At 34.7% G+C, this 26,291-nt stretch overlaps 1 protein-coding gene across 2 annotated transcripts in view; it reads right to left on the bottom strand.

The window, feature by feature from the left end:
- Positions 1-26,291, bottom strand: part of JMJD1C (jumonji domain containing 1C) — a 288,010-nt gene that overhangs the window by 178,791 nt on the left and 82,928 nt on the right. For both annotated transcript variants that reach the window (XM_046649100.1, XM_046649075.1), the window contains exon 2: positions 1,838-2,002. In XM_046649100.1, the coding sequence (XP_046505056.1) occupies positions 1,838-2,002 (165 nt within the window). The remainder of the gene's footprint in view (positions 1-1,837; positions 2,003-26,291) is intronic.

Genomic DNA, 26,291 nt, shown 5'->3' with positions numbered 1-26,291 from the left:
AGTTAGCTATTCCTTGGTGGTGGAAGTAGAATGATTATGATTTTCTACATTATACTATTTAGCATTTCCCAAATTTTTTATAATGTATATTTTTTTTGTATAATAAGAAAAACTTGAATTTTAACAAGACATTTGTGTTGGTTAAGGAGTTTTGAAAAGTTAAACGACTTTCAACAGAAACAAATTTCTAAAATTATGACAAAAATTACGACTAAACAATTTCCTAATAGAAATTTTCTCCAAAATCAATAGTTTATGAATATACATTAGAAATTCATCTTGATTTTAACTGTCTCTTAGAAACGGAAAAGGTTTTCTAAAGTTCTGTTTATTCTTTAAGTATGATACTAAGGATTACTTTTTGCTATTATTGATGTTACCGCTTCCTGCTTTTGAGACTTTTCATACAAAATTCACATATATGTCAAATGACTCAGGTTTTAACCAATTTTGGGGTTAAGGTTTATAAAATCAAAAAAGTATGCTAGTCATGGTTTTAAAAAATTCATATTAACAATTCATCATGATCATTCAAAAGTTCTTAAAACCTAACAGGGATAAAATTATCTTCTTTATTTTGCTAGAGTATTCAAAGTATTCTATTAAAACAATAGCTCATGGGTATCTTTCATCTTTCCATATTATTTTCTTTTAAAAATGCCATTAATTCAATTCACTTCGTTCCCTCCCTCCTTCCCTGTCTTTTCTTTTTTATTACTTATTCGTCAAACTTTTAAAGGGTTAACTGAAAGAGAAACTCTATAAGCACTACAATTATTAGCAAGTAAAACTATCCTTGTGGGCCCAGCCCAGTGGCATAGTGGTTAAGCTCGTGTGCTCTGCTTCAGTGGCCACGGGTTTACAGGTTTGGATCTCGGCCACAGATCTATGCATGGCTTATCTAGCCATGCTGTGTCAGGTGTCCCACACATAAAATAGAGAAAGATGGGCCCAGATGTTAGCTCAGGGCCAATTTTCCTTAGCAAAAAGAGGAGGACTGGCGGCGGATGTTAGCTCAGGGATAATCTTCCTCACCAAAAAAAACCCACCCAAACTATCCTGGTAAGTAAAAAATTTTGAAAGTATCCTTGTAAAAACACTTTGAAAGTACCCACCCTGATAATACTTGTACCAGATACCTGAAATAATGTTTCAATGGCTTTTAAAATATTTCATATTAACGTAAGAAAATTATTTCATTCAAACATATACTGCGTATCTGTTACATGCAAAGCACTCCGCCAGAAAACAGGGATAACAATGGTTAAAAAGATGCAGCTTTTTTCCTAAAAAACTAATAACTTATTTAATTAGTAAGCTTTTTTAATAAAACTCTTCAAACTAGCTGAGAATTTATTGAAATCTCTATTTTCTTAAATGGAACATTTCCTGATATGAAGTAATTTTACCTATTACCCGAACATATAATTTCACATTAAATATCTGCTATTATCCACAATAATTCACTCAATTTTGACTAAATTTAACAAACCAAGGAAAATCATATGCTATTGAATACTTTATAACAGTATTCTCTTATCATCCAGCTACAAAGTTTCATTCAGCAAAGTAGTTTCACACTGCACATAAACCAGTCAACTATCTCTTAGTAGTCTTTAATCCAATTTATGTATTTCCCTTAATATGCTGAAAGTACTAACAAAAAGACAAAGTTTAATCAAATGCAAGCAGTATTTTGAAATTTCTGGCAGATACTTCAGAGCCTCTTCAGGAATATCAATCTATAATCACCAAGATAAATTTTAACTTCTATTCAGTTCTTGTTCTTTTAAGACAATCAACTGAAAATGCTTAATGAAATAGGAATAGGTCTTACCAATGCAGGCCACTGAATCTGTTTGCTCTTTGATCCCTGAGTCTGGCTAGGGCTGTTCCTTCTGGCCCAGATTAAGTGGTATTCCACCAAGAAGGCCGAAAAATCTTCATAAACTTTAACCCACTCTCGTTTATCCCATTCAAGATCATCAAATTCCACATATGCCTATGAAAAACAAAACATAAAACTCCATAAGAAATACAGTGTGATATTTTAAAATATAAGTTATGAAGTTGAATCAGAAAAGACATTAGCAAATTCATTATTCAAAGTAATATTTCTCCGAAAATCATTATTTAACTAACTTCTCTTAACCTCTGTAAGGGGGTACCTTACAACTCCTACTTATTTTATGACAAGAAGATAAACCATAAGTTTATTAAGAAAAGCAATTTATACAATGTGGGTCAGTACAGATTGGCCAATATCTACTAAAGACATACTATAAAGAACTCTGTCAATACTGGTGATTCTAGAAGCAGAGGTAGGGAACCATTTTCTGTAAACAATCAAATAGTAAATATTTTAGACTTTGCAAACCATATGGTCTCTACCACAACTACTTCTGACTTTGTAGTATGAAAGCAGCCACAGAAAATATGTAAACAAATGAGGTTAGCTTTGTCCCAATAAAGCTTTAACTCAAAGACAGGTAACAGTACAAGGATAGTTCAATGTATGAAAATTGATCAATGTAATACACCACATTAACATAATGAAGGAAAAAAACTACATGATCACCTTAACTGATGCCAACAAAGCATGTGACAAGTAACACCCTTCTGTGATTTCCTCAAACTAGGAATAAAAGAAACTACATCAACATAATGAGGATTATATTCACAAGCCCACAGCTAAAATCATACTCAATGGTGAAAGACCGAAATCTTTTCTTCTAAAATAGGAACAAGACAAAGATATTACATTTGAAAAACCGAAGCTGACTCTTTTATACTCAGTCATTCAATCATTCAACCCCATCTTACCCCATTTTCATCCTTTTTCATTCATTCCCTAAAATTATCTCTTCACAGACCCTACTCGATTATGAGTTATGCTGGAGGCAGTCTTGTTCTTGTCTTTTTCTTCCACCTATCTTCTGCTCCATTAGACCTGAAGTGTTTGTTTCTACTTATTTAATCCTGCTTGTTCTTCTGGCCTCATTTGAGTTCTTCCAGGACATTTTTTAACTCCCACTTCGACTCAAACTTAGCTTTGAACTCCTACATAGCAGTTATTTTTCATAAAATTTATATAAGTATATAATCAAATATTGCCCTATATTCTTCAAATATAAGGAGAATATCTTCAAATTATGGATGCAAACTAACTGAGGGTAGAACTGTTACAGTGTCCAATACAGCGGTGCATACACACAGTGTTTGGTAAATATTAAATATTTCCTCACTCTTGCAATCATGGACTTTTAAACATGGAGGCAAAACTGGTAAAAGACATGTTTGATTTTGAGGTCTTTGCGCTGCTGCCCATTAGGAAAGCTAGTTAGATGCTCTTACCTGTTAGAACTTGCAAAAAGGAATACACTGTTCAAGGAGTTAACTTCTGCTCCTAGTTAGCCATACCAAGTCAGGGCAGGAGTCCAAGTCAAGGAAGAAGGCAACAAGACTGTTGGCTTCTTCTAAAGATGCATCCTTAGGGGTTGAGCTGAGGTATATCTGGTTTGATGCAAAGGTTTTAAACTATACCAATTTCTCCACTACTTAAAATCTTTTAAAATTCCCATATTTAACTACTAAATTGTGGTATAAAAAGGCTTTTGGAAACTCCAGAAAAGTGAAGCAGAGATAATGCTCAGGAAAACATACGCGCTATCTTTGTTTTCCCCTCATGGACAGTAATATGGTCTTGTTGACAAAATGTTTCAGTCAAGAACCTAAAAAGCCAAGGTTTGTAAAAACGACCCTACCCTAAAGGACATAAATTCAATGTAAATTCTTCCAAATGCAAAGCTCTTAATATAAAATTAAAGTTTTCAGCATGAAGTGAACTTTCTAAACTCAAAGCTCATCTCGCATGGACAGTGTCACTGGCAGATTTAGAAATCTGCTGGGACCTTGGGGACAAAAGCAAAGTAAAATTAGACATGCTGCTGCTGCTGCTGCTTTGCTGTGTAGCAAACTTACCTCAGATTATCAAAAACAATGAAGGATTTGGGATTTGCCTGGAGAGGGAGGGAGTGAGGGAGGGTGCGAAGGAGAGACCGGAAGGAGGGAAGCAGCAAAGGAGCACGGGAGTGAGGGAAGGAGGGAGATGCTAATAAACTGGCCTGATACCGTTTCATGGATTCTGCCAAAAAGCATGAGACTCCTAGGACTTTATTACTTAAAGCAAAAGCTACTTATTACTTAAAGCAGAGAATCAGCATGCTGCTTGTGTGGGCTTCTCATGCCTCCCCAGTCCCATGGAGGGATGCAAAGGGCCTAGGATGGACATCTGTGTACTTAGAAAGTTGTGTTACAGAAGATGAGTGCTCTCTTTGAGGAGGGCTTCTCACTTTTACAGTAAGTGTAAGAAAACCTGCTCTTTGTTTACGGTAAGTTATTACCTCATCTCTCATTGCTGCTCACTGCAAACACAACTCTGAGAACTGTCCCAGGTGAAGAGACGTCAGGGTTTTGCATTCTTGGCATATCTGGCAAGAACATGCTCAGTGCCCATGTTAGATTACCTATACAAACACAGATAAGATTTTGTATCTTGGCTAACTCAATCAGTAACTAATCTAGCCTTACAGTGTATGGGTACATATGTGGGGTGAGGTTTGGAGAGGCGTAGTTTTTCTTCTCATCAATCTGCAAACCTACATAAAATACTGTATATTCTTACTTGGTTGTCTAATTATACATTACTTTATATTAACTCCTTCCTCATTCACCTCTCTTGAGTCTTTCTGTCTGCTTCATTCTGTCTTACTAACTAAAATACAAGATCCTTGAGAGCAAGGATTAGTACACCTTCACCATTTTGCATCTCTAGTGCCTGGCACACAGTGTCTGACAAACTAAGCGCTCAGCAAACGTTTGTGAATACCCAGCATCATACAAAAACACATCACAAGTACAAATAAATGGCTATTTTGCCAAAGAAAAAGAAAAAAAAGTCCTGAATGGAACATGAATACAGTTACTCTACTAATTATTTACGGCACTCAAAATTATGTAAAAGAAAGAAAAAGATTTCACTCAGTAAACACTTCTCATTGCATATTAAAGGCAATTATTATGAACATTGGGGATTTAGAAATAAGAGATATAAAGAGTTAACAGCCATGGATACTCCGGTCATTACCATAAGAGTGGAATATGACGGTGAGAAAAAGGCTAAACAAAATAACCATTAAAAATAATTATTTTATAGTGAACATGTGATAAATACTTTTTTTAGCCAAGATATTAGGAAAATGAATTCTAGGAACTGGTCACTAGGTAATTACAAGACTGTCACATTTCTCTTCTAATACATGTCTCCTACAACAGATGTCAACATGCACAAATTCTCAGTTTTATACATGTGTAATAGCAAGTACTGAAAGAAAAGCTGTCAGATTGTCAGAGGAACCATTGGCAAGAAGAAAAAAGTATAAGTAGCAGGTGCAATTCTGTTTCTGCTATTTTGCCCATTAAAATTAACTTAACCTTTGAACTTGCCAAACACAATTACTGCTTACATGGAAAATATCTCTTTTCTTCTGCATGGATTGATTGCTTCAAAGTCGCAAATGAATTTTCGTCACTTGGCTTGGAGACCTATACTCAACTTACATATATCAAAATAACAGGATATGAAAGCTAAGAATTATTACTTTGGTCTCAAATGTAATTTTAGCTCTGCCACTTCATTTTAGGACCTCTACATAAACCACAATCTTTATCTGCAATGTAATACTGTTAATCTGGAAAAAATGTGAGAACAGTAAAAATATTAGCTACATAAAAGTCTACTAATATACCCATTTGAAAAGATATTTCAGATTAATATGATGTATACTTTTTGAGCTAAAATTCATCAATAATTATCACACAATTTTTCTAAGACCCTAGGAGAATCCCTTACTTGTCTAGAACTATAAAACAATGATTAATAACTAAGAAAGCCCCTATTATATTCAGTGACTATGAGAAAATTATAATCTTACAAATGTTTCTACTGCAAAATCATGTGATGAAGACAAATTTAGTTATTTTTACCTTGGTTTCAATAATAATATAATAACAAATTGATATCATACCAACTTGGTGCAATATGGACCTCATCTTTTTATGTACTCTAAAGTAAGAGTGACCTGTATGATGTCACGTGAGAACTGTGAAGATTTCTCAGGCTGGGTTCTGTCAAAATCAACCAGTAACCATGGGCTAAAACTACTTAGCCTCTAAGAATCTTTCATGTTAAAAATAAAAGCACTAGGGGCCGGCCCCGTGGCCAAGTGGTTAAGTTGGTGCGCTCCGCTTCAGCGGCCCAGGGTTTCGTTAGTTTGGATCTGGAGCGTGGACATGGCACCACTCATCAGGCCATGCTGAGGTGGCATCCCACATAGCACAACCAGAAGGACCTACAACTACAATACACAACTATGTACTGGGGGGCTCTGGGGACAAGAAGAAGAAGAAGAATTAGAAAAAGAAGGAAAAAAGAAGATTGGCAACAGATGTTAATTCAGGTACAATTTTTAAAAAAATGAAAAAATGAAAACATATGGAATCATCATTTTTTTATACATACATAAGCATTAGGGAAGGCAAATAAGTCATAAGCAAAGTTCATGAACTAATAAGTAACAAATGTCTAACTTTATCAGAGATCTTCTCAAGGCTTTTAATATGCCAGTGTTCACTGTGAAATATTAATAACAGAGTTTATACCATGAGATTTTCTCTAATTTATCTGTCCATAAAATATTCTATTATGGGATGGTTAACAGAGTATTATTCTATAAAATAGTGATATGGAAATAAGCAGACTGGTTTTTCTGCAAGATTTACCTATCTACAAATCTATATAAATAATTTGATAATAAGAAATCAAATGTGCCAAAACCTGGTCATCACTGCCCAAATATTCAAAAATTTAAATATGATATTAAATTAATGGGGTTTAAAGTATAATACCAGTAAATCTAAAAATTTTTTTCTGAAAACATAAATATTGCCCTATGCACCTTTACAAAACCAAAAACATTTAACCATGGCCTAATGTTCATATATGTTAAAAATCAGATTATCAAATTAAAAATGTTAATTATGACAGATTTAATCTACCTCCCTCCCTAAAGAGTAAAGCACATTTATTTCAAAAGATATACTGTAAGGAGATATTTTAAATAAAAGTAAGTTATCAAGGATCAGCCCTGTGGCGTAGTGCTTAAGTCCAGTGTGCTCCACTTCAGCGGCCCAGGTTTGCGGGTTCAGATCCTAGGCACGGACATACACCACTTGTCAAGCCAAGTCGTGGTAGCAACCCACATGGAAAATAGAAGAAGACTGGCACAGGTGCTAGCTCAGGGCTAATCTTCTTCAAACAAAAAATAAAAGACGAAGATTGGCAACAGATGTTAGCTCAAAGTGAATCTTCCTCACCAAAAAAAAAAGTAAGTAATCAAATAGAGGAATATGATAAATCAACAAAGTTTAAATAATGTTTTTATTTTTACTGGCTTAGAATTGTATTTAAAATAAGTTTTCTAGGTTATTATAAAAAATTCTGAAAACTAAACAAAATTAAAATCATTTCATGAATTTAGTTAATAGCTAAAACGAAAAGACAATGAAAAAATTTCATAAAAATTAGATAACAAAACAAGGCCATTTGCCTCTTTTTACTTTAATTTCACTTGACACAAAAAGTAAATAAACATAACCATAATTTTAGGTCACTACCAAAGTTTACACTTTTTATTAAGTGTCAAAATTAATACGCACTCATGAACTAGCCCAAGCTTAAACAGAAGTAATACAGCAAGCAACAATCAACAATTCTAAGAACTATTTTAAAGAAAGTGGTTGATCTTAAAAAATAATGAACTCAAAGTTTAGAATTAAACCTGAGAAACCTTCTGGCATAATCCAAGGTATAAACAGTTTCAAACAATGTACTTCTGGATTCATGATTTTGAACTAAGATTTAAAATTACATTTTCTTAATGGATATTGAGTTTTAAAATTTTCTGGAATTGACTGTCTTCTTTAGTTATACAGACCAATAGCATTTAAATGACATCAGTCTTTACAGGCACATGGGGAGCTCAAAGATATAGGCCAGGCTTACACAGTGCAGGTGCTATAAACTGGCATATATTTCAAAACAATCTGATGTCAGGAATTCACAGACAGTATTCTCTTCATTTATCCAGAGGTCACTTACTTACAATTCTTAGCTATCAGCTGGATAGCCAAGACTTCAGAAGCAAACACAAACAAGTGTTTGAACAGCCACAATGGTAATTGTCAAAGATCCAAACACTAAAGTGGAAGACCCCCAACTCCAACAAAGTCTGTGAAGAGAAAAACCTTTGATAAACACTAGGCTGCAAACTTTGTAACAATCCACGAAAAAAAACCCAAAGATGAGAAGAAGCAAATAGAAGGAGAGAATAAATTAGCTATGTAGGATAGACATCCTTTGGGAGCTTAAGGAGTATTCACTTCGACCTTGGTCTCACTGTAGTTAATATGGGGTTAAGGGAAGGATATAGGTGAATAGATATAGAGTTGGGTTTTTGCTTTACTGACCGTTTTCATTAAATATAAAGAAGGTAAACGGTACCTTCTCTGGAGATAGTATCTCCAAAGTAGTCTCTCTGGAGATCAAAGGGCAAATAAGAAATACGTATCTTTAAATAGATAACCAGCGTCCATCATTGTTCTCTGTTCCCCAACCTTGGTTAGTGGACAGAAGGAGAAGAATTCTTTCAAACACGTTAACAAGGACATTTATTTGCCACTCCCATCATTAATTAGAATACGCAATACAGACAAAATTAAATTAAAATTCAACTTTTTAAAAAGTATTCTTATTGTGGTAAAATATATATAAAATTTGCTATTTTAAACCATTTTTTTCCTGCTTTTTCTCCCAGAATCCCCCAAGTACATAGTTGTATATTTTAGTTGTGGGTCCTCCTAGTTGTGGCATGTGGAATGCTACCTCAGCGTGGTCTGACAAGCGGTACCACGTCCACACCCAGTACGTGAACCAGCAAAACCCTGGGCCGCAGAAGCGGAGCATGCGAACTTAACCACTTGGCCACAGGGCTGGCCCACGTTTTAACCATTTTTAAGACTACAATTGAATGGCATTAATTACATCCACAATGCTGTACAACCACCACCACAATCTATTCCCAAAACTTTTCATCAGCCTGAACAGAAACTTTTTACCCACTGAGTAATAACTCCCACTGCCGTCCTCTCCAGTCCTTTGATAACTTCTAAACTACTTTCTGTCTCTATGAATTTCATAATCCAGATATTTCATATAATAACTGTACCTTTGTGTCTGTACTATTTTACTTAGCATAAGGTTTTTAAGGTTCATCCATGTTGTAACACATATCAAAACCTCATTCCTTTGTTTTTGGTGAGGAAGATTGGCCCTGAGCTAACACTTGTTACCAATCCTCCTCTTTTTACTTGAGGAAGATTGGCCCTGAGCTAACATCTGTGCCAATCTTCCTCTGTGCTGTATGTGGGTTGCCGCCACAGCATCACTTTGATGAGTGCTGTAGGTCTGCGCTAGGGATCCAAACCCACGGACCCTGGGCTGCCAAAGAAGAACACACCAAACTTAACCACTATGCCACCAGGCCGGCCCCAGAACGTCATTCCTTTTTATGGCTTTCTAATATTCTATTACATATTACATACACTACATTTTATTTATCCATTCATCTGTTGATGAACACTTGGGTTGCTTTCACCTTTTGGCTATTATGAATAATTGAAAATTGGCATATAAGTATCTCTGACTTCCTATTTTCAGTTATTTGGGGTATATAAATCCAAAAGTGGAATTGTTGGGTCATAGGGTAAATTCTACGTTTAACTTTTTGAGGAACCAATAAACTGTTTTACATAGTGGCTACACAATCTTCCATTCCCATTAGCAATGTACGAGGGCTTCAATTTCTCCAATCCTTGCCGAACTTTTTTTTTAATTATAGTCATCCTAGTAGGTGTGATAAAATTCAACTTTTTAATAAACAAATATCATATTCTGTGTAGTTACATTACACTTAGGCAGCCCTGGTAGTCTAGTGGTCAAGATTCGGTGCTCTCACTGCTGGAGCCCCAGTTCATTTCCCCGGTCAGGGAACCACACCACACATCTGCAGTTGTCATACTGTGGTGGCTGCATGTTGCTGTCATGCTGAAACCAGTATTGCAAATACCAGCAGAGTCATCCATGGTGAACAGGTTTCAGCAGAGCTTCCAGACTAAGACAGACTAGGAAGAAGGACCTGGCCACCCACTTATGAAAAGACTGACCAGGGAAACCCTATGAATAGCAGCAGAGCATTGTCTGATATAGCACCAGAAGGTGAGAGGATGGGCAAAATGACTGGGCAGGGTTCCACTCTGCTCTACACAGGGTCACCAGAAGTCAGAATTGACTCAATGGCACTAACAACAAAAATATTAAATTTACCATGGTGAACTAAAATTCTAAGTAGAATTCTGTAGATGAGTCCAGTACATATTCACACCTGGACAGTATATTACTAGAATGACAATCATAACAAATAAAATTAAAATACATATTGTGGCATATAATTCTAGGTTCTAAAAATTCTCAAGTAGTTTGGAGATGACAGGGATAATCACTCACCTCCCAGGAGGCATTCAGATCATTATCACACATTACCAGTCTTATCAATAATGGTAATAAAAGCAACACCAGTAACAACAAAAATAAAAACAGCTGGCACTTCATAGTGCTTACTTTGTGCCAGGCACATATATTAAGCCATTTCATCATCACAATCACTCTGTAAGATTACTTGTATTAGTGATAATGGTAATAAAAGTAACACCAACGACAGTAACAACAGAAGCAGCTAACACTTGAATAGTGCCTACTATGTGCCAGGTACATATATTAAGCCATTTGATCATTATATACACCCTGTAAGTAGGTACAGTTATTATCAACTTTTTCAAATGTGGAAATTGAGATAGAGAGAAATTAGCTGTCCAAGGTCAAGCACCTAGTAAATGATGGAGTCAATAAAAACAGTAAAATAGCTCATAAGAGGCCTAACAGTCACAGCAGCATAGTCCCTACAACCTGGCACACACACCATGTGATAAATCACTAAATAGATAGGGATGTTTGGGTAGCTGACTCCTTTGTGGCTTAAAGGTAGAAGAGCATACACTTAAAATGACCTTAAGATTTTCCACATTGACTCTGCGAGTTAGAACTCTATGGGGCAAAATATGAAAAAGGATCAAATGAAGACAGGAAATAGGAAAAAAAGAAATCAAGCTTCTTTCAATATTTGTATTGCTTACTCCTCCTCCTCTTTATGAATGACTTATCTAATAATCTCTTTACAAGATTACTTGTTGAACAACAAGATGTATCAAGAACTGCAAATAATTCAAAGATGCTTAAGTTTCAACTACCTTCTTTACATCTAATTAAAAAGAATTATATTCCTGTCATGTCACCTAAGTTCCATATTACATTACAAAATTCAATATATATACTATTATCTTTTGGATAAATTACATATAGTATTTAAAGTAATATCATTGAGGATGATAAGTGTCTTAGTCTGTTGGGGCTGCCATAACAAAATACCATAGACTGGGTGGCTTAAACAACAGAAAATTATTTTCTCACAGTTCCAGAGGCTGGAAGTCTGAATTCAGGGTGCCAGCTCGATCCACTTATGATGAGGACTCTCCCCTTGGGTCACAGACAAGCTGCCTTCTCACTTTGTGTTCACATGACCTCTTCATGGGAGCAGAGAGAGAGAGAAAGCTCCCTTTGTATCAGGGTATCTCTTCACATCAGGGCACTAACCCAATTGTGAGGGCCCCAGCCTCATGACCTCACCTAACCCTAATTATCTCCCCAAAGACCCCATCTCCAAATGTCATCACACTGGGGGGGTTAGGACTTAACAAATGAATATGGGGAGACACAAACATTGAATCCATAATGATGGTAATGATAGCTGCAGCTAAAATTTGAGTGCTTACAATGTGTTGGGCAAGATTTTACACAAGAGAAAACTAAGGCATAAAGAAGTTGAGCAACTTACAGCTTTTAGACAGTTATTTAAATAATGATACACAAATGAAAATGGCTAAGTTTAGAGTTTTCTATTTTTGGGGGAGCACCAGTGGACAGACTAAAAAGTGTTTAGTATACTTCAGTATACTTTAAATGAATTTCAATCTTTACTTCACACCATATATGAAAATCAGACGCAAGTAGCTCATAGACGTTAACATAAGAGGTAAAACTTTTTGAGGAAAACAAAATTTTTGTGACTTTGGGTTAGGCAAAGAAATTTTAGAAATAACTTCAAAAACACAAACCATAAAAGAAAAAATGTGATAAATTAGATGTCATCAAAATTTAAATGTTTTTGCTGTGTGAAAGACAATGTTAAGGAAATTAAAAAGGTAAGCCATAGACTGGAAGAAAATATTTATGAATTGTGTATTTGACAAAAAGACTTGTATCCAGAATATATAAAGAACTTTCAAAATTCAACAAAAGGAAAACAAACCAATCAAAAAACATGGGAAAAGATTTGAACAGATATTTCACCAAAGAAGATATACAGACTGCAAATAAGCACACGAAAAGATACTCAAAATCATCAGCCATTAGAGAATTGCAAATAAAAACCAGAATGAGATGCCATCACACACCTAACAGAATGGCTAAAATTTCAGCCACATGAAATAAAAACCTGTGTTTATACAAAAACCTGTATGTGAATGCTTATAACAGTCTTACTTTTAATAGACAAAAGCTATCAACAACACAAATAAGGAATGGATAAACAAACTATGGTACATCCATATAATGAAATACTTCTCCACAATAAAAAGGAACAAACTATTAAGACATGCAACAACATGAATGAATCTCAAATGCTTTAGGATAACTGAAAGAAGCCTAACTCAAAAGGCTATATACTGTATGATTCTATTCATATGACATTTGGGAAATGACAAAACAAGAAGGACTGAGAATTGATTATTAGCTGTTCAGGGTTAACGTAGAGTGGGGAGGTTTTGAAGGTTTGAATACAAAGGAATGGTAGCAAAAGGAAATTCTGTGGGGGAATGACTGAACTGTTCTACATGTTCACTGTAGTAATGATTACACTACTACACATTTTTCCTACCTCACAGAACTGTTCACCAAAAAAAGTAAAATTCATTCAAATTAAAAAACAACAACTCATAAGTAGAGAATTTAACTGAAAACTAGAGGTGGAGGAATGAGCATGATGAAACACCATGCCGCTCCTTTCTCCCAAAGGCAAGGATGCAATAGTACCATACTTATTTTGGATTATACTATAAAGTCTCATATGCCCTTTGGGGAAGGATAAAAGAATGAAATGGGAATCTCAAATGTAGGCTACATTCTGATATGCTGGTGGGCCAAAAAGTTTCTGCAGTCATACTACATTATCACGGCACAGGTTGATCCCAGGATCCTTTTTCCTTGAGATAGAGGAAGCAAGAACCCTGTAGTGAGTCCTCTGGCATACCCACGTCCATCCTTCCATTTTCTTGCTTTGAAAAGGCAAATGTGGGCATAGAGGTGGGGTGAGGGAAGAGCTCTGGAAACAGTGACAACCTGAGATTACACACACACACACACACACACACACACACACACACACACACTCCCCAAATGCCATATAACTGGTAAAGTTGCAACTTCTGTGGAAAAAGAAAGCATTAACAAAAGAACATGCCCTAAAATGAAAAGGACATAAATCTCGGGTCCTAGAAAGTTTAGGATATGGCACCTTACTTATAAGCTTGCAAATGTTTTGTTTCCAGGGAGCTCTTAGAAAGGATATCCCTATTTTTTAAAGAGAAACTGATACCTTTTCACAATAGGCACAAGGGGGCACTGGAGCACAGAATATTAGGTATGTCTTATGATACACCTAAGGACTTTCCGTAGGTTCAGCAAATAGAAAAAAAAAAAAAAAGAAAGCAACAGTTGGTACACATGCATCTCAGTTTCACAGAAATTTCTGTTTTCAGTTGAAGATTTTTCAAGACCGGATTCAATTGTAAGCATTTTTTCAATGAATTCATCAACCAAATTTTTTCCTTCTATCAAACCCTATTTTACAGGAAATGTTTCAATCTCTTACTTCCTATTAGGTCAATTATAATGCTTGAATTTAGTAAAAAAACCACAGAGTTCTTCAAGTGAATATCACTATTATTTACTATTGTTCTTCACCACAAGAGAGTGAAAGCTACAAATACTTAAATTCATAAATAATTCTTCAACTATTTAGTATGCTAGATTACTGCCTCTGATTTTGGATGTATGAAAAGCTACTTTGAAAAATCTAATTGTCCTTTTTTATTTTCAACTTTTCAGTATACAAACAATAACCTAATGGATTCCACCACGTGCCCAGTATCCAGCTTCAACAATTTTCACCTCATGGCCAATCTTGTTTCAACTGAAAAAGTTACTAATTCTGTAAAATTATCCATTATCAATCAGTATTCAAGTTTCCCAGCTGTTTTTCTTTTCGGCTTGTTCAAATTGAGATCCAAATAAGTTCTACATACTGCAACTGGTTGGCATGATTCTTACATGTCTTTTTATCTATAGATTCTACCTCCTCTTTTCCTCCTGTAACTTTTTTATTAAAGAAATCAAGTCATTTTCCTACAGAGTATGCAATGATCTGCATTTTGCCAACAATACCCCTGTGACATTTTTAAACATGTTCTTCTGTCCTTGTATTTTCTAAAATCATTGCACCTAGAGTTTTAATCAAATACAGAATTGATGGAAAAGACAACCTCATGCGAGATTTTGTGTTCTTCATTAAGGGGCATTTATGTACTGCCTCATCTTTCTGTGACAACAGCAGCCAATGATGTATATTGTCTAAATCCAGTACTTCACTGAGAATCGCAAAAAGTGATATTTTAATTTTACCATTCCTTTATCATTTACTATCTGAAATATGTCTGTTAAGTGAAAACTGTCCTCATTAAATCTTTGGTTTCCAAAAGGCAGTTTGTTTGAAAAGGAAGGATAAATAATTAAATTTTATGAGCTTTTGAAATAACGAGTTGGTACTCTAACCTCTCAAAATGGTAAACAATTAGAGTTTGTTTTTCAGGGGAGAGATCATTATAAATTCTTGGATTTAAAGAAATGCAGTATGCTTCAAATCACCACAGTTGTTATTCCTATCACTGTCAAATTTTCCCATCTTTGGCCAGTGAGAGCCCAGGCCTTCAATTAGTTTCTGAGCATTTTAGACATGACCTTAGTAGTCTTTGATAACTTCCTTGCTTCTAGTATAACAAAATATCCCAGGGTCTCTTGTCCATCTCCTGCCCTAGACCTGAAATGACCCATATATCCAAGGAACCTGGTCCTTTTCAATGGGAAATACCATTCAGAGACAACACTCTGGGTTCTAGGAGTGCTCGTTGAGTTGATCACTTTATCTAGGCCTTTTATAGTGGTCAGAATTTGTATGACTTTATACTGATACTTTCAAATAAAATTCAACAGGTTTTTTTTTTAAACTTCATTGATCTTCTATTTCTATCTCATTTCTCCCATACTGAATATCCCGTTATACAATGACACTGACATAAATTCATTTGCTTTGTTGCATAATACACATATAACAGTCTAGGAATAATCATACTAACATGATAATTAATGTGGGGATAGCTTTATATATGCTAAATCGTGTGTTTCACAATAAATCCAGAAGTATGACTGAGGATACAAATGTACACCAAATAGCATTCACAGTTGCCAAAGAGGCTATGCTTTCTAGAGGCCAAAGCAAAAAATAATGAGTTAGTATTCATTGTGTGACATAAAAACAAGTCCTTAATTGCACTGCTACCATTGAAACAAGAAATACAGTCATTTAATTTGAAGTCCTACAACATGGCTTATATACACTTTAGTATCAGCTTCTACAACAGGCTAAGACAGGTACAAATAATCTGTGAATTCACCTAAAGGTAAGTTTAGAGCAGTGCTGTGTTCAAGAGAAACGAGATGGGCTACAAATGCGATCCAATATGTAACTTTAAATATTGTATTAGCTACATAAAAAGTGGGAAAAAAAGGGTGAATTTTACTAATATATTTTCAAAAATACCTATCAACAAAAATGTCATTTCAACATGCAGTCAACAAACTGATGCAATATTTTACATTTTTTTATTTATACTAGGTCCTCAAAATCAATGCGCATTTCACACTTAAAACAGATTTCAATTCAGACTAGCTACACTGCAAGTGCTCAACAGTCACAAGTAGCTAGTGGAATAATGAATGGAGTATTCCTTAAACAATCTGCCATAATTTTTTCTTGCAGTTGGGCTTTAATAAAGATTGGGAGTTCTGTTGAAACCTGGAGAGAGGATATTTTATGTTACAGCATAACCAAAAAAAAAAGTGTATCATGTAGAAGGCAGGGCTGAGTTCCTCTTATCCACAGCATGTGTTTGAGTGAATGACCATCTTATCTTGACAAGAAAGTAGACAGAAGGTCAGAATCAAAATCTTCCATAAATGATTTCATCTACTCCAACACAAACATAAGTAAGCAATCCAAATCCCTAGGGACTATGCCCAAAATTCTGACTACTAAAATGTTAGCCTACATACTTGCCATACAATCCAGTAATTCTACTGCTAGGTATCTACTAAAGCATATGTCCACACAAAGATTTGTACCCACGTGTCCAGAGAAGCATTATGCAAAACTGCCAAAAAGTTGAAACAACTTAAATATTTGTCTATCATCTGGTCAATGGATGAACAAAATGTGGTAAAGACATACAATGGCATACTGTTCAGCAGTCTAAAGAAATGAACTACTGATTTATATACAATAACATGGATGAATCAAAAGTCAAAACTATTTTGACAGGCAAGAGATGCAGGGTCAGAAATGAGGATTCAAGGCAAAAGGACACAAGGGAACATATTTGTCAAAATGTACACTTAAAATAGCTAAGTTTTATTGTGTAAAAACTGTATTTCAATAAAGATGGTTAAAAAACGGAACTAATGTACAGTCAGAAAAAAAATTTAGGCTGGACTATTTTCAAAAGCTAACCCAACATTTACTTTAGTCATCAAAGTAATGAAGCTTCAAGGTAAACCTTTCAGACAAAGTAGTTGGAAATTTTATCATTGACCTTTAGATTGCAGACGGTGGTTGATTCACTATTTATCGATTCATTTCTCACTGTGTTTTTCATGCAGTGGGAACTTTACAAATGCATTATTACATTTAATTTGCAAAACAACAGTTGTTGTCAAATACATCCTCTCATTCTACTTTCACCATAACGTTATGAAGAAAAAAAGATAGATATTATCTTAACATATGAGAAAACTGATATCACAGAGGCTAAATTTTGAAGGTTCTTCATAATAAGCGTTGGGACTAAAACTGAAAATGAGACCACTGATAAAGAGTCTAGGATGCCTTCTACTACACTTCATAGTGATACTATTTTTAGAAGGAAGATTTACATGAGCTCGTATTGTTAGCTTTTCAATTCAAACTGCTATTTTAGCTATTCAATACACAGGTTATTTCAACTGTCCGGATTCCCATTCAAAATTTTCTTGCCGCTCCTTTTGGCAAAACATAAAATCCTTTGTTCTATCAACATCTATTACTGATACTGAAACGTAGCATCAGTAATTTACAAATCTTTGAAAAATAATGCCAATATACGAAGAGTTCCAATTCTAGCAAAGTATGAACACATCATACTTTTCATGGCTATTCTTGAACATCAATTCTGCCCCATAACATTTTAAAACATAACTCCTGAAAACCTACCACAATGATCTCTGGAATAACACCAGCAAAAATCCACCACCTCAACCTCTTCTCTGAATTTTATATCCTTTGCCTTCTTCCTTTAAAGGAAAGGAAGAAAGGACGTGTCTTCAAAGACACTGTTTTTTGCTGACACCTTCTCATGACTATTTTCCCTCCCAGATCCCTTGTACTACCGAGCTTCAGAGTTGGAGTAGCTTCCTCTTTACTATTCACTGTAAAGACCATTCTCCTTCCTTCATCATAGATCCTATCTCAATCACTCTCTTCCCCTTCCCTGGTTACATTTTCTCCATAACCTCAATTTCAAATATTTCACTCCTGGAACACCACTTCCTATGTTTCCAGCTCATTCTCTCATATTCTGGCTTGACCAATAGCTCAAACACAACCCAGAACCTACAACTTCTCACTATTGTTCTATTAAACTACAGTTCTATTGTAAAATACATCAAAGTAGAAAAGCAATCTGCAAAAAATGCTAATGAAAATTATCTAAGAGTGGTATACTGATGTTTCTTTGTTTTCCTAAATTTTCCAAGAGTAAACACATATACAACTTTTAAAATAACACTAACAGGCTTTTTATTTTGTTTTGTTTCTTGGTGAGGAAGATTAGCCCTGAGCTAACATCCGTTACTAATCTTCTACTTTCTGCCTGTGGAAGACTGTCTCTGAGCTAACATCTGTGCCAATCTTGCTCTGTTTCGTACGTGGGACACTGCTACAATAGGACTTGATGAGCGGTGCATACATCCACACCCGAGATCTGAACCCGCAAACCCTGGGCCACCAAAGCAGAGCATGCCAACTTAACTATCATGCCACCAGACCAGCTCCCTGAAAGTTTTTTTAAAAAATAAAAAAGTTAATGGAAGAAAATTTTGTTGTTAGTGCCATGGAGTCAATTCCGACTCCTAGCGACTCTGTGTAGCAGAGCAGAACCCGGCCTGGTCTTCTTGCACCATCCCCTTATCTTCCGGCTCCACTGCTATTCATAGGATTTTCATGGCCAAATGTTTCCAAGTGAGTGGCCAGGTCCTCCTTGCTAGTCTGTCTTAGTCTGGAAGATCCTACTGGTATTTGAAACACTGGTGGCATAGCTTTCAGCATCACAGCAACACACAGCTGCCACAATATGACAACTGACAAGACGGGTGCGTGGTGTGTTCCCCTGATCAGGAAACAAAGCCAGGCCATGCCGGTGACACTATCAAATTTTAAACACTAGACCCAGGAAGAAAATTACCTTTAGATAATTATTCTTATCTTTCTCTCCAATTCAGTTATTTTTCCTTTAAACCATTTCCTAATTTCACTGGCTAAATTTATATTGAGATAGCTAAGAATGGCTTAAATTACTAGTTATTCCTCAGTATCCCTGGGGGATTGGTTCCAGGAATCCCCAGATACTTGAGTTCCTACTCGGCCCTCTGCATCCTTGGGTTCCACATCCACGGACTTGACCAACTGCAGATGGTAAACATAGTAAAGTCCTCTGTCCATATTTGCAGAGGATTGGTTGCAGGAACCCCCAGGGATATCAAAATCCACGGATGCTCAAGTCCCTCATGCTGTATAAAACAACATAATACAGTGAATACTCTCAGCCCTCTGCATCCCTGGATGCAAAACTCGTGGATATATAAGGCCAACTGTACATATCTGTGGTTGGTTGAATCCAGAGATGTGGAACCTGCCGATAGGGAAGGCCAATTGTACACAATGGTAGAAGTGGGAAGAGGATGACAAGGATGTTATGAAAGTCTGCCCAAACTAAAAGACTAGAAAAAACAACAACAACAACTCAGCCAAATCAACATTTATAACAGGGGCATTAAAACAAATGTAATATTGCTTTTTTAAAAAACCCAACAGTGCCTACTATTTCCCTAAAACAATGTTAACTGTTTCATGAATTCTCTCATTTCGTCATTAGGACATCCCTATAAATTATGTACTGTTAACTTATTTTAAATGAGAAAGCAGGATTAGAGGATTAATTAACTTGTCCAATGCCACATAAATACAAACGATCAAAACTAGAATTTGTATGCAATCTGTCTCCTTTATACAACAATACTCAGCAGGCAAAACAAAAAAATCTTGTAAAGCAATGGTAAAAAATGTATTCATGGCGCTGGCCCAGTGGCGTAGTGGTTAAGTTTGCACACTCCGCTTTGGTGGCCCACGATTCACAGTTCTGGATCCTGGACATGGACCTACACATTGCACACCAAACCATGCTGTGGTGGCATCCCACATACAAAACAGAGGAAGACTGGCAAAGATGTTAACTCAGGGACAATCTTCCTCACCAAAAAAAGAGAAAAAAAGCATTGGCAATGTAACTTTTATTAAATCAAGATGTATATTATTTTCAAGTTTGGAAAATTTCTAGTAATAAAGAATAAAAAATATTTATAATATTGATGATTATGCAAATATATTTAATCTTGGAAAAATATATCCTCTTGTTATTAAACAAATTTTCCTTTGCCTCAAGACTTCAATAAATGAACTTATCTAAAAGTTAAAGAGCTTATCTAAAAGCGCACTGTTAAGTTTCTCATAAAGAACAACTTTCTATACATTTACAGGATCTCTCTAAATCCATTATATTAATGTAGAAGTATCAGAAGTAAGCCTCATTCTTAAGACAGAGAACAATGCTACACAAACACAGAACCATAAATCATAATTACATTGAGGTATAAAGTAAAAACTCTGAGCACTGATACTGAAACTTTTCATTTAATATGCTTTTTAAGGTAAAAGTATTATTTACGTAAATAACTCCTCAACTAATGGAATTTGTTATAGGTCCATCTTCTTAATTTAATGCATCTTTTAAAGACCTAAAAATAAATATGCTAGTTCTAACAAGCAGATTTCATTTCATCGAATGCCTTGAGTAAAACAGTAATTATTACAGCAGACTAAGAAATATCTTTTATTAGAAGAAACTTTTTAATTCTAAAACACAGATTTATAGTTGCTGAGGAAGACTGCTAGTATAAAAAACTAAACCTCTCTAGTAGTAAGGTTAAAAAATTCAATCTATAGAACTCAGTTCTACAGGAGAGGAATAAACGCATTAAATCTCAAAGTTTCACAGGGTGCTTACTATTTGCAGATTTCTGGAATAAGAAATAATATTCAAAGTGACTAATGAGAAAATCTATGACATACTCCATATATTCATATATTTACAAAGTTACATAATCCTATCTTTTATTTTTATAGTAAATTCAAATAATTTCTTTATAGTTACGGTAAAACTACCGCCACTAAAACAAAAACAGAAAACAATATAAAAATACTGTCCTCTAACACTACCTTGGTTCCCTGCTCTAACAGAGGAGAAAAGACTATCTCCTTCCTAACAATAACATCTGCAGACAGACGGACAGTTTCTCAACAAACAAATAAAAATAAAACAATTCGATTTTAAAATACTACTAACTTATAATCCTTAATAAAAAAGACCTAGTAATAAATTATCATTAATATAAATAAAGAGAAAGAAGTAACAGGGCAGGCTTACAAAGAACACTTTTAGTTTTTGTTAAAACATACTTTCCTTCCTTCTTTTAAAAAACTGTCTAGTCCTTTGTATTGGGCAAATGAATGTAATGCGACTGTATGTATAAAACTCATCTGAAAAGAATGTTTTTAGGAATATCTTAATGAATAATGAGTACTGAGAATAATTATTTAAAATCTAAGAAAGACACTGAAAGTCTTAAGTTCAGATGATAAAGTTACATAAGTAATTCCATGGAAGACATTATGAAATGGTATTCAATATTCTACATCATTACCTTCCAGGTCGTATATTACGGTGCAAAGACCATATTCTTTGGAGCCAGAACACTTAGACCTTGAATGATAAAATTTCTTTGACCCTCAGATTTCAATTCGTAAAATAGGGGTAATAATTAATACTTCAGAGGGTGATTGTAAGGATTAAACATGATAATCTAAGAAAAGGACTCAACACAAAGTAACTGACACATATTGGCTTCTCTTTCGTTTTTTTTCTTGACCTAAAGGTACGATGTACTTCATGAAGACCAGAGACAAAACACTTGGCTACAGATTTGACACCATGATCAAGATTGCATTGTTCTGAAATGTTAGAAAGAGGAAGGGCACATAAAATGCAGTTATTCAGAAAAACAGCAAATTTAACTTCAGAAAGAGTCATCCAGAGAAAGTGGCCAATCTCTTCAAAAACAAGAGAGACAGAAACAGAGAGACAGAGAAGACAGACTCACTAATATTTTTAGTCTTGCTCTTTATAATCCAATGTCTAAACGATACATTTACTTTTAAGGTAAATTTAATATTTTAACATAAAGAGGTAAAATCTCTTCATATTAAAAAAAAACAAGAAAAATAGAATTTGTTATTGGAATACAGCAGTATGTCTGTATAACTTATCTTTCAAAAACAAATAAATAGGATTACTGACTAGCAGAGGTGCAAGACATCAAGAAATCCATGAATCCATAGGGGATAAGATGGTAATTTGTGAAGGAGAATAAGTAGAAGCAATAATACTTGTAAATATATAATAGAAATTGCTCATATGGAGAATATTTTCTTAACATTAAATTTTAAAGTGACACAGAGCAGTACACTCTGTGTACACAGAGGTGAAAAAAATAACAACTACGTTCACACTTATTCTAAGTCTATTTTTTAGGAAATTCAATCCAAAAGTATGAGTTATTGCTATTTACAATATGCTCTCGGGGAAATTTACAATTGTATTTCAATTTAGATAGCAATCCTTATATAAATAATACCATCACATAGCTTTTTAAACCTAAGAAGTTAACATAATACACATATGTACATTCTGTCAATTCATTTTTAACATCTAAATTCTCTCAATTCAACTCTATAAAGTAGACTTTAGGAACATTTTAAGACTGAGAACTCTATGAACCACAAAGATTAAATGATTTATCCACTATTACATAGTAAACATTTGGCAGAGTGAGAACTCAAACCTGAGTCTACTTTTGTGATACCACACGCAGCAAGGAAAGGAAATACTATTTAACCAACAATGTGAATGGGAGACCAAAAGAGAAAGAGCTAGTGTTTTTAATTGTAGAGATGTGGATAATTCTAAAAAGAAATGGGAGAAGACATTCCCTCTGAAAGTATAAACTCTAATAGGAAAAGTAATATCTTATCCATATTTTATTTTCCAGGGACTGATATACCTTAGGAACTCAATGTCAGTGGACTGAATAAATGAAGGTGATAGTGAGTGAAACAATATGGCCACATGTAGTTTTCTGACGTTAGATTTTAAAAGGACATATATAAATAATGGAAGGAAGGAAATGTAACTAAGAATGTTTACAAATTAATATCACAAACCTTATAAGAATATTGCCAGAATAAACTAAAGTTTATAAATAATGTAAAAGAAAACCAGACAGGCCCACTGGCTGCATAAATGTAAGAGGATGAACCAAGAAGAAAAAAGAATATTGCATGGGAAAGATGATGTAATGTTAACAGATGCAGAGAGAATAAAGAACTACTCACACCTCCTCTTTTGCATCCATCTTCTCCACCAAGGAGAATTGAGTAGAAAACTGGAAAAGGTAGAAGAAACATAGTTAAAAAGTAAATGAAATTGAAATAAGAAAAGAAGACAGTAAGAGAATACCTAGCCACTTTTTAAATTAGTTCTTGTCTACAGAGCCTAAATAATCACAGGCCTGAATTAGGCATGCATCTCTAAAGTGCATAATCTGTGAAACATCATAAGAAAAGAAATCAATTTCTAAAATGCACTGATTTTGGAAGTGGAGAAGAATTTTTTTAGAAAATCATGTATGAAAGAAACATAGACCCTTTGAGTTTAAAAGGCTCTTGACAATCCATTAACATCGCTCTATATCCAAAGTCCAAAAACTGTTATTTACAAGATGGCTTGTAAGCACTAAAAAAGAAAAAGGTTACATCAAGAGCAATTTTTATTTCACTACAAGTGATCCTAAACTTTTTCTTTATCAATAAATTTCTTCTTTCTAGGTAGGTTTGTGTAACTAATATACTAGATTTTTTAAATTAACACATTATGGGGAAAGACGCTGAAAATATTTTTAGGAATAAAATGAAAAAAATAAGTTCATTAATAATACAGCACAAGTAGCTGCTCAGAGCTAGATAAACCACCATGATTTACAGTATCAAAGAACTAAAGTAAAACTTATTGAATATCTTTAAAAGTAAACCACAGGGCTCTATCCTCACTTTAATCAAGATACTCAGATGACTCAACAAGATTCAAAGTAAAGAAGAATAATTACCATGTTGGATAATAAGATGAAGATTTCAAAAGATTTCAACAGTTTGGAAAAATGAGCAGCATCAACTATATTAAAATAACTGCAATAGCAGTGACAGCTGACTTTGTGAAATAAAGAAGCTTAAACTAAAGCCAGAATTTGGGAAAGCTGATAAACACTCCAAATTACAACAGAGAAGCCCCCAAAATTTCAAAAATTGGTTGAGGGGAAAGTAAGGCTAATAGGAAGAATGATATTAGTCTGTTTAAGCAGCAGCTTAGACCTACAGGTCTCTCTAGGCTCTAGACTAGCAACCGTCTCCTCTCACTTTGACAGAAAAGAAGTTTTTTCCCCCTAGAAGAAGGTTATCGGAGGGTCTCTGGATCAGGCAGCACACTAAGGCAAGCAGCAGGCAGAGATTACTATTGAAACAGGAGGATTCTGTGAAAGTTTACAACATAATGAAATATGCTGAGAACCAACCTCCGTCTCCCACTTCCAGTCTTTTTACCTCAATAAGAGACAGGGAAAAGACTGGTAGATTCCTCTGGAAAACCTGAGGAGTTTAAGATAAAAGGCATCTACAAACGTTAGGTATTCCCCAAGGAAATGGCCTGATCTCCAAACAGATAAAACTAGTCAACAAACCCCTCCCACATGCTCAGAGCTCCCAATGTGCTTTTCAAGTGTTGAGCTATTAAATACAAGTAGTCAGAAAGACTTCCGATTATTTCATGTCAGGAAAACAGCAAATACAAACAGAGAGACTAGAGTACACATAAAGAAAAAAATGACTGAAAGAAAATAAGAATCTGAAGGGAGAAGAAAATAAAGAAACAAAAAAACCAAGATTAACAGTCTCAATAAGATAAGAAAAACATAATAATCAAAACAGAAACAAGAGGCTATCAAAAAATAACCATTTGGAGAACAAAAAAGTTTTAGGAAATTAAACTGTGATAGCAGAAATGAAAAATGGAACAGAAGGTTTAGAATGCAAAGTTAAAATTTTTCGCAGTAACTAGAACAAAAAGAATACAGGAGAGAAAAAATAATGGTAAAAAGAGAAGCAGCATGGTCCTATATCCTAATACAAAAGTTCCAGAAAAGAGAAAAAGAACACAGACAAGAAGAAATTGAAGAAACAATTCAAGAAAATTTCCCAGAACTGAAACTCAAAGTTTCCAGACTGAAAAGCAACTCCTCAAGAGATAAGCACATGGATAAAAAGAGATGTACATCTAGGAATGTCACTGTGAAATTTCCAAGCACAAGCAAAAGAGAAGACCCCACATGGTTCTTTCACATAAAAGATCAAAAAGCAGAATGCCATGACTTTTCAAACGCAACACCAAAATCTGGAAGACACGGGATCAATGCTTTCAAAATTCTGAGGAAAAATTATTTCTAATCTCTAATCCAGAATTCTATATCCAGTTAGACACAACTCAAATTTGAGGGTAGAATACAGACACTTTCAGACAGACAAGTCATCAAAAAGTGTCCAAACAGGCAGTCCTTTCTAAAGAAATTACTGGAGGATCTATTCCACCAATACAAGAGAATAAACCAAAATATGGAGTCCAGGAACAAAATCCAATAAAAGAGTGGCAAGGGAATCAACAGGATCATGGCACAATAAAATCACTAGAGGCCTGGAGAGTCCAGATATAAAGGCCCCAGGAAAGATCACATAAGGAAGGTAAAACTGACAGGATACCTAATATACATACCTCAATGTACTGAAAGGATTTTACATAACAGAGAGTATTTGATTAAATCAGTGACAAGCACATAGAAAACTGAATAAACGGAGGAAATGCAAGAGAATTAACTCTAAGAAAAATAATTAATAAAATATTTTTCAAGAAATTAAAAGTCAACATTACTAAGTAGTCATGATAATATAAACATCAGGTATCCATCTAACCAAAATTCTATTTTCAACTATAGTGCGCTGCAAGTTCTTACATTTTTATCTACTCTTGATATTTTTGAAACAAAATTTTTAAATGTTCGTTTTTACATTCTCTCTCTCCTCCCT

This window comes from Equus quagga, chromosome 2 (assembly GCF_021613505.1).
Source record: "Equus quagga isolate Etosha38 chromosome 2, UCLA_HA_Equagga_1.0, whole genome shotgun sequence".
Taxonomy (NCBI): domain Eukaryota; kingdom Metazoa; phylum Chordata; class Mammalia; order Perissodactyla; family Equidae; genus Equus; species Equus quagga.
Note: the sequence above shows the minus strand (reverse complement) of the source record. Positions and strands in the feature narration are given on the sequence as shown.